This window comes from Hippocampus bargibanti, linkage group LG02, assembly GCF_051943395.1.
Source record: "Hippocampus bargibanti isolate YZ-2025 linkage group LG02, ASM5194339v1, whole genome shotgun sequence".
NCBI classification, from domain to species: Eukaryota; Metazoa; Chordata; class Actinopteri; order Syngnathiformes; family Syngnathidae; genus Hippocampus; species Hippocampus bargibanti.
In genome coordinates this window covers 13120001-13130000 of record NC_142735.1, presented here as the reverse complement: position 1 = coordinate 13130000, position 10000 = coordinate 13120001, and the positions used below count along the sequence as shown (strand labels likewise).

Sequence of the window (10000 nt, the reverse complement as noted above, 5' to 3'; positions counted from 1 at the left end):
ATGCAAAGAGCACGGCACGTGTCCGCTCCTGAAAAGTCCCCCAAAAAGATTCAGCGAGGGAACGTCGGGGGGGGGTTGTGTTGTTGCAGCGTTGAGGTCCATCCATCACAAAGGAGAGAAGAAAGAGGAGGGTGGAGTAAAAGTTGTTTGGGAAAACGGAGGAGGTGGTTGCAGAGGGGAGAGGGGTCCAATGTTTGACTACTGTGCGGCAGTATTGTCTCTGCGGCCCACCCACTTCTCTTAACAAGCCTCGGATCAAGTCAAGTTAGGAACCTGAAAAGTGAGTGCTCGGACGGAGATGTTTGAGTTGAGGCTACCGGTCTCGTGTTTTCTCCTCTTCATCATCGTCATCATCATCATCTTGTAGGATGTGAATTGAGGAGCCCAGCAGTCTTTGGAGCTCTGGAACGCACCGCACCAACTCCACCAGGCCTTCATTGTTGTCGTTTTCCCCTTCCTTGTCTTCATGATCCTCCTCCTCCTCCACCTCGTCATCTTTGTCCTTGTTGGAGGAGTCCAGAGGCAAACCCACCTGACTGACTAAAACCTGCCGGCCGAGCTCAACGCTAGGCAGGCTGGCCACCTCCAAGTGAGGGTGGCGGGCACGAAAAAGCCACGCAGAAATCTTCAGGCGCTTCAGCACGTCCGACAGCAAGAACCAATTGCAAAAGCTGCATGGAAGACAGATGGAAAGTTTGGAAAAGGCTGACATCTGATGGATAAATGACTTTCTGATTTTTCATTTGGAGATGAATCATTTCAAAATATTTTCCAGCATTCATGTGACCAACAACCTGTACAGTGTGAGAGCAATCACACCAAATTAAACTCCTTTGTAACATGACATGAGAGAAGGTATTGGTTAACCGCACCCATATTGGACACTTTCTTTAAGTGTGGATTCACTTGTGTTGTCAATTACTTCGACATAAATGGTATGCTGTGGCGAGTTCCTGTAAGAGCACAGTACATTTGCAACGTCTGGAACTTTACTTTGTGACAATGTGACATGTTGCCAGCGTCTCATGTAAAATATTAATAAAAGATTTACAAATCTGTCCAGAAGTTCATTTGGAATTTAACAAGAGCCACCCGAAAATGGTGCCAAGGGAGTAGTGATTCCCATTTAACAATTTGGTGCCAAGGGAGTAGTGATTCCCATTTAACAATTTGACTCACCCCTGCGTGACGGACACCTGTACGTGGTAGCAGGGCAAAAGGGGCTCAGAGGAGAACTCGAACACCAGACTGTCTTTGCTGGATTCTCCCTCTGCATTTACACTCTCGCCCTCCGCACATTCCTGGCCCTTCTCAGACAACAGGAAGTCCCAGCAGGGCTCCTCGTCTGTCTCTGTGTGGGAGAGAAATACCGATTAAAAAAAATAAATATAAAGGTTGCTGATTGAGTTGTGCGTGTGTGTGTGTCATTAGGTTAGGTTCAATTTGTGCATAATTTTACAACGCTGCTGGTGGATTTGAATGTTGACCCTAGTATTTTACTTGATTGGGGGTGGGGGCAAAACATTCAAGTATAGAAACAGAAAGTCCAACTTTCTTTTCCATTACTTTTGGTACACTCATGCAATCAGATTGTTTCAGCATTCCCCGCACATAATTGGTACTCCTACTGCAGCAAGCTTCAACACGTCTTCATCTCCCCCATGAGAATGACGGTCCATTTCGTTCAACTCTTTTTACCCGCCAAACAGGAGTGATTTCCTGTTTTACAACCTTGGTACTGAACTTACCAAACAAGGAGCTGCTATAGAAGTCCCAGTGCAAGGTGGGATCCTGCTCACCACGACCCTCCAGGTCGGTGAAGTACTCTGCAAGAACAAATGGTGGGAACAGTGTTGGCATGCCAACTGAAATCTGCCTGCTGACGAGTACTGACATGAGTGAGGTAGGATCTAAAGTTTCGACAAATGTGATTGAATTGCTAAATCTACTGCGGCCAAAGCAGGAATTCGAGCGCCTAAACCTCAAGACTGTGAGGCAACTATGGAGATTAATTTACATTCACTCACAATAAGGTACATTACTCCGACTTCATCTTCCCCCAAACTGCAAAAATATGTCGATTGGTTTTTTTGTGAGGCGGCCCGGTAGTCGAGTGGTTAGCACACCGGCTTCACAGTGCAGAGGTCGCCGGTTCGCGTCCCGGTCTGGCCTCCCTGTGTGGAGTTTGCATGTTCTCCCCGGACCCGCGTGGGTTTTCTCCGGGTCCTCCGGTTTCCTCCCACACTCCAAAAACATGCATGGCAGGCAGATTGACCACTCCAAATTGTCCCTAGGTGTGAGTGTGAGAGTGACTGTTGTATGTCTTTGTGTGCCCTGCGATTGGCTGGCAACCAATTCAGGGTGTCCCCCGCCTCGTGCCCGAAGACAGCTGAGATAGGCTCCAGCAACCCCCGCGACCCTAATGAGGAATAAGCGGTACGGAAAATGAGATGAGATGAGATGGTTTTTTTGTTATATTTCTGTTCACAGTTAACTATATTTGTGCATAGCTGTCAATATATATATATATATATACTACAGTAAAGTCTCGTTATATTGATATTCAAGGGAGTCCGAAAAAATATCGATATAACCGGGACTATCGATATATCCGATATCGATATAACGAGACTTTACTGTATTTTCATTTCCCGGCCGAATTTCTAGTCTTTTTATGTATAATTAGTTTCGTTTAGTACGATTCATGGTTATTACGATAATCCGGTGCTCTTTTTCATCTCCTGCCGGCCATTTTGCTATGTTTATATCGATACAAAAGCAGTTTAGGGTGAATCGATATTTGTTTAGGGGTTTCTATACAGTACCACCATTATCGAAATCTGTATCGGTCGCGCCGTTGGTCACGTGCCTTGGTCACGTGCCTTGGTCACGTCATCAAAAATGGCAAATCGTCTTGTAAATTGTGATGCAGCAGAACATAAATCAATATTTTTGTGGGTCAAAAAAACCTTACCAAACAATGAAATGATGCCAATGTCTGATTTTTCAGCTCATATATTACTGACTGGCATTTCAACAGCCTCCCATTAGCCTCTGTTCTTTGTGGTTGAATTCAAGTCCCTTCAAAAAAGCTAAAACTTTACAAAGGTGAGGTCAAGAGCTGGTGTGCTCACCCGTGAGAAAGGTCTTCATGGTGCTGCTGTGTGCCAATTTGACCGGCGTGTGTCCCGAGTAGGTGGCCAGAGTCGGGTCTGCGCCGTGGTTCAGAAGCAGCCAAACGATGGGAAGATTGTCGCTCGCCACTGCATCATGAAGTGGTCTGTGGGGAATAAAAACAACCAAAAATGAATACAATATTTTTTTAAGCCCTCCATTTATCCACGAGCCACTCATCCTCATGACAGTCGTGGGCGTTGCTGGAGCCTATTCCCATGTTATACAGAAATTTTAAATTGATTTAATTGTTGGTGGTCTGGTAGTTGAGTGGTTAGCAAATGGACTTCACAGTGCAGAGGTATTGGGTGCAGCTCCAGCCTTCCTGTCCTAAGTTTGCATGTTCTCCACTGGGTTGTGTTGTTTTTTTTCCAGGTCCTTTGGTTTCCTCATCTCATCTCATTTTCCGTACCGCTTATTCCTCATTAGGGTCGCGGGGGTTGCTGGAGCCTATCTCAGCTCTCTTCGGGCACGAGGCGGGTTTCCTTCCACATAATAAATAAATAAATAAATAAATATGCATGGCAGCCTAATTGAAAACTCAAAATTGTCCCGAGGTGATCGTGTGAACACAATTGGTTGTTCTTTTCTGTGTGCCTTGGATGAAATGAATGAATGAATTTTATTTTACTTACGCTGTAAAAAAACAGCAATCAGAATGACACTATAAATAAATACAGGAAGTCACAGTTTGAGTTGTAAGCTGTAAAAAAAAAAAAAAAAAAACAGCAAACCAAATAGCACTTGAAAAAAAATCTGCATAGGCGAACTGCAATATTCTGAGGGACGAATGTAAAGTGCACGCTCTCCTGCCGGTCAAAAGTCTGTGTATTTTTCCATCGCTGCACATTGACAAAATCCACTAAAAACGTCTATTTGCAGAAACTAATCTAATACCAGTGCATTGGCACTGTCAACGAAGAGGTGAACTTGTTCACCACAATGTTTGATTGAGCGACATGTTACTATTTCTTGCACACAGGCCGAAACCCCTCTTTTGTACATAACAGTAACGGTGTGCTAATGATGAACTGTGATATAGCAAGTGAGCACTGTCTATTTTCATTTCTTTTGCCATGTTGAGAAGCCTTACCGTGTTCCATCTTGAGCGCTGCAGTTAACATCGGCGCCATGTTTCAGCAACATCTGGACAATCTGAGTCCAGCCACGAGAGGATGCCTCATGGAGAGCCGTGTAGCCCGCGTTGTCTCGCCGATTCACCTCCCTGATGTCTTTTTCTAGACAGTACTGCACCACTTCCTGATAAAACATCCCCCACCCCAAAAGGTCAAATTACTGTTGAATTTAATAGTAAATTTATTGTGATTTTTACCTGATAGCCTAAACGGGCGGCGCGTTGCAGTAATGTTTCCCCAGCATTTTTATTGACAATCAACCGCCGCACTTCTGGAGGGATGGGACGTTTGGGAGGAGACTCTGGGCTGCTGTTTTTGCCTGATGAGTTCTTTTTCCCGGGCGGAGATGACGGCACGTTCTTGAAGAGGGGTGGAAGAGTGCCATTCTCTGTGGTTGAGTCCTCATCCAGAGCTGCGGAGATGCCGCGTTTGCCCAAGCTGCTGCGTTTTGTCTTTGTCTGAAACACAAGAAAATAGAGAGGAGCGATGACTCAAGTCAAATGGAAAGCATTCTGTATCATGGTCAACACATATTTTTTTGAAAAGGCAAACGTTGAGCCACAAGAGGGCAATGTTAGCTTATGGACTGTATTCGTCAAACAGCTGCATTGGAAACAGAACCTGAAACATGAGTTGAAATGTAACCTGTCAACTATTAGTTGTAATGGAAGCTGACTTTAATGGAATCGACACACCAAAGTCAAAATGATATTTTTATCATCTTTTTAAGTATATTAAAAACAGATACTGTAAATATATCCGGCACCCGGAGTCTCTCTACTATCTCTTCTTCTTTTCCTTTCGGCTTTTCCCTTCAAGGGGTCGCCACAGCAAGTCAGTGTCCTCCATCTTTAGAGGGTTGATCCGCATGTTTGTTTGTTTTACCCTCTGTATTTATCCGGGCTTGGGACAGGGCACAAGAAGACATATGTCCCTTTGTGGCTACAGAACAAGCAACTCGCTCATACACAGTATTACAATAAATCGGTATGTTTTCTTTAAAAATCATTTTCAAGTAATGTGCTTGCGCTAGTATTGCCTTCGTGTTGATTGCTAGGCTATGGTGGATATATCTTTAAACACACATACACAGTATTACAATAAATCGGTATCTATTATCACAAAAAACACTGGCAAAAAAAACGAAATGACTTTTCATACTGCACTTAACAGTTTGGAAGAAGAACCAAGTTCAGTCCCATTGCATTGGCCAATCTAATTGTCTTTTATTAGTCTGGTTCTTTTTTCATTATTGATTTCAACTACGCATTGGATCGGACACAGAGCTGGCCGATAATGCCTAAAAATGAAACCGATTAAAAAAAAAAGATACACTTTACAGCAGCGCGTGCTCTCACTGGACTACCACGTTATACTGCAACATGGCAGAGAGCCCTGGGATCTACTGCAAGAGTGGCAGCAGAAATAAGAGCAAGAAGAAGAGGCAGAGAGTATGTTGTGCGTTACAGTGAAAGTGGTTTGAAGGTTTTAGGAATCACTAACATGCCAAATGTGAGGCAGACGGGCTAACAACTGCTGTAGTGAGCTGCAGTTTTTGTTTAATTGAAAGCAGTAAAAAACAACTTTGGTGGCAGTTGACTTTTAGTGGTAAACAGAAGCAAAGCAGCTCACCTTTGGCTCTTCAATGTCACACAAGTGTTTGCTTTTGAACTTCCTCTTCCCAGAAGGCTTGTCGTTGGACTCAAGGGAAATGTCGCTAGCATGGTAGCGGACCGAGCCCGAGCGTGTCAAGGAGGTTCTCCGTGAAGGCGGTTCCGGGCTGGAAGGGGCAGAACTTGGGCATCGAGTCTTCTGGAAATCTGCAATGATCGGTTTGCATTTTGTTACCATTACCAGGAGAATGTTACCCAAGTTTAACTTTTAACGCTTTAAATTCTAACGCCAATTTAGATGCTGTGGGAATGAAAACATTGCCTATCACCAGCATTATTTTAAAATAATATAGTTACAATGAATATTTATTAATTTATGAACAATTTCCTATGCTTTTAAACTTTTGAGTGAATTGACTGTTACTCACCACAGCACTAACTGAAAGAAAACACTCATTAAAAAATAATGTATTATATTTGTTCCAATTATTGTGCACAATTCCTTTTAAATTTGATTGTATTATTTGTTGCTAAATTGAAATTTTAATATTTACGCCACGACCCCCTACTTTTTTTTTAGTCTTTTTATTTTATTCATTTATTTAAAGGTTACTTAATCTAGGATAGCACGTGATCTACATTTCAGGAAGTTGTTCGTGATCAGCAGACACTTGCAGTTAGCGAGGAGAGAAAATTCAGATGATTGAGATGCTGCAAAACAACAATGTCATTGACAAAGAAAAAGAAAATAATGCCCGGATGGGGCATTATTTAAAAAATGATGCACGGAGGCTGAAATGGGATGTTCATGCACTTCACGTGCTATACGCACATCCCTGCCTTCCCGTGTCAGGTCTCCCATTAGGAAGAAAGCAATTACCTTTTTTTAAGCTCTTCCCATCCAGTTTATTTTCCAATTTCTTTTATGTTACTGTAGGTTCAGTTGCGTATGCGTGCGCCTGCTTGTATGTGCATTTGTGCATGTGTGCATTGGTCGATTGCATGAAGTTAGCTGCTTGCACAGTATATCTTGCGCCAAAAATGTTGTTTAAAACTCAACAGAAAGAAAAAATTGAAGGTTGATTTTTTTTTAAACAAATAGAATGACCCTATGAATTGATGAGGTGGCCGGGAACAAACATGGTCCAACCCAAGTAAACAATGAACATACCCACTGGGATTCCACTGTCTGAGTCATCTAGGTGCTCTCCTTCTTCCAGTTTGTCCTTCTCAGTGATGTACTCCCCCGTCTGGTACTTTCTATTATGGCACTGTCTCCTCCTTTTATGTGCCGGGGAATCGTCCTCCACGTCTCCTGCCTTGCCCTTGTCCCGGACGTCCCGCTCTGACAATCGGTTAGAGCGCGGCCTGCCTCTCGGGCGACGAGCCGGCATACGCGGAGGTGAGGAGGAAGGGGCTCTTTGAAGGGGTGGTGGTGATGGTGCTGGTGGCGGCGGCGGGGAAGGCGTCGCGAAGCCCCATAGGTCCAACCTTGCCTCATCGGCACGTCGCCGTCCTCTCCTCAACCTCGAAAAGGAGGCATTTTTAATGGGGGCCTCCTTGGTGGCTGCAGCGGACTTCAAGGCACGAGACTCTTCGCCCTCAGGGCTGCTGTCACCATCTGTAACTGATTAAATCCCATGTGAACGTTACTCTCCCATCAGATCCCCTGTGTACAGGTTCAGGTGACCCATAGGAACGCTTTAAATTTTCAGTTTATCAACCTGAAGGGTAAGAGTGGACAGCTCAATAGGAGGCTGTACAGACACAAAAGCGCAATCGACTTTGACATTTTAAGGAATAAATAAGGTACCAGTTTTGTCAAGGAGTGTATCGTCTTTCCGAGTCTGCTCAGTACTCTGCAAGGAAAGTCTTTGCTCCAATTCTGATGTTTTATGTTTCATCTGCTGAAAGAACAAAACGATGGGGTGAATGTTATTGTGAATCCAAATGACAACTTTAATTTTAGCAGAAACATACACTACCCACAAAAGGTCAGGGTACATATTACCGTTAAAGGTCAACTTCATTTGACCTTGAACTTTTGAATGATCTTCTCCACCTGTTGAACGTCTCAGTACATTTTTGCACAAAATGAAAAAAAATCACTAATGTTTGATCCATGAAATTTCCAAAGATGTCCACCTATAACTTTTCCTATACCTTCCTGTTTCTCTCCCAATCTCTCTTGCAACCTGCTGATGACTTTTTGCGCCCAACTCCGTTATTGTATTCACAACAGATACCGCGGTTTCGAAGTGTCCAGCAGAGTGCCTGCTTTCAAGGTTTTTGCTCATGTCACAGGCAGCATCCTGTTCCAGCAGTGTTGTTTCAGTGATTAAAGTCTTTCAGCCCAAAGAATTGGGGACCAAATTGTCCGTGCATCCCTATTCACAATCAATTATTCGGTGTCACTTTGCTCCCATGATGTCAAAGACTTGAAACATCGATTCTACTTGAATCAGTTAATGTGTTTCTTGCATCAGCACACAAAAACCTGTTGTCGTTGGGGGTTTTTTTTGGGCCATCCGAAACCAGCAAGTTATGCAAATCGTACTGAAACGTTGAACAAATGGACAAAGATTTTGGGTGCATTTTAGATTCACAATTAAAGTTTGCCCGATAGCCAAATATTCGCAACTTTTGTGAGTAGCGTAATAGATCCATAAAAAAAGATACTTTACATTCTTTTGGGAAGCATATGTGACATCTTTTTCTTTCTCTCGCGCCTTCTTCTTTGAGGACTTCTTAGGACCAACTTTCTTCTGCTTAACAGCTTTGGTTGCTGACCCCACTTTGGTTCCATTTGTTTTTTTATCGTCTCCTAGACACAAGGACCGGCCCGACAGCATGGAGGCAACCAGACCTCCACGATTCTCATCTGGGGGATCGTCGGACTCCTTGCTGTCTTTCTTCATCACCTCTCCCTCCAGCACCTGGGCCAGTTTACTCTCATGCCTGGTACTATTGGATGACGCGTTGCTTCTAAGGCTATGAGACTGCCCAAAGGGCTTTGAGAAACCATGCTTGTGTTCTCCCTGATGGCTGTGAATTTCTGCATTATTCTCGGAGGTCTCAGTGGGTTTCAACCTTTCAAGCCTCATTCTGGACGAAGGCCACTTTTCCGTGGACCAGTATGGCGGGGATTCATATGGAGAAGCTTTTTTGGGTGGGGTGTCTTTGAGAAGAGTCAGAATATTGTCTTTTCTTGAAACAGCGATTGTGTCGCTTGCCAGTGCAGTTGCTTCAAAGTCTTGCTGCTTCACAATGGACGTGAGGTTAGAGAGCGGCGAAGGTTTCTCCCACGTTTCTTCCGCGGGAATGGATGGAGTCTGAAACCTGGAACTTTCAACATTTCCTTTGGCTGTTGAGGAACCTTGTGATATTTTTCTTTGAGCCGACGATGCTTGGTGTGGAGGATGTGACGACTGTTGCCAAGCTGGGTAAGGACCTACTGTTTTGCCAGGCCTCGGATGCACATTGGTGCCACTTGACAGGGCCGTCATGAGAGCCCCTTTTGTGGGACAGTTCTTGGTGACGGCCGTCCTTGTGTTTTTAACTTGCTTGACCACCTGGGCATCCTTCAGCGCGGGGAGCCTCTTTCCTCCCGAGGTCACTTGTTCTCCTTGGTCGATTATTGAAATAAACTCCTGCTTCGCAAAACTTTGGAACTCATCCGCAAAAGTCCCTTTTCCATCTTTGCCTCGAAGCGTAGAGGCCAGTATGGGACTAGCTACACCTACATATGTTCCAGGGATATTTTTAACACACTCTTGTGAAGGCCCCTTGCTCCATGCTGGCTTAAGTTCAGAGACGTGACGATTCTGTGGCCGGGTGGATTGCTTTTGGTGAGATCCATTTCTATGAGTATTGGGCAAAACGGGGTATTGCCCAGCTGCGCCATGCGTTGTAGAATGAGTCCTCTTTGAGTTTGCAAAATCCATTTTATTTGACTCATTCTTTTGAGGCTCCTTAGTTGAAAGCGGTGGGTCATTTGTGCATTTTGGACGTTTTGATTTCGCTGACAAATCCAGGGGTATGTCCCTTTGTTCTAGCGAACACGCCACTCTTTGCTCT

General features: G+C 44.2%; 1 protein-coding gene across 1 annotated transcript in view; it reads right to left on the bottom strand.

The window, feature by feature from the left end:
* Positions 1 to 10000, bottom strand: part of bcorl1 (BCL6 corepressor like 1) — a 14487-nt gene that overhangs the window by 389 nt on the left and 4098 nt on the right. The window contains exons 4-13 of the mRNA XM_088991250.1: positions 8608 to 10000; positions 7737 to 7827; positions 7095 to 7550; positions 5943 to 6130; positions 4508 to 4768; positions 4268 to 4434; positions 3135 to 3280; positions 1749 to 1826; positions 1180 to 1351; positions 1 to 671 (exon numbers count right to left, since the gene is read on the bottom strand). The exon at positions 1 to 671 is cut by the window's left edge and continues 389 nt beyond it; the exon at positions 8608 to 10000 is cut by the window's right edge and continues 980 nt beyond it. Of these exons, the coding sequence (XP_088847376.1) occupies positions 314 to 671; positions 1180 to 1351; positions 1749 to 1826; positions 3135 to 3280; positions 4268 to 4434; positions 4508 to 4768; positions 5943 to 6130; positions 7095 to 7550; positions 7737 to 7827; positions 8608 to 10000 (3310 nt within the window). The 3' untranslated portion in view covers positions 1 to 313. The remainder of the gene's footprint in view (positions 672 to 1179; positions 1352 to 1748; positions 1827 to 3134; positions 3281 to 4267; positions 4435 to 4507; positions 4769 to 5942; positions 6131 to 7094; positions 7551 to 7736; positions 7828 to 8607) is intronic.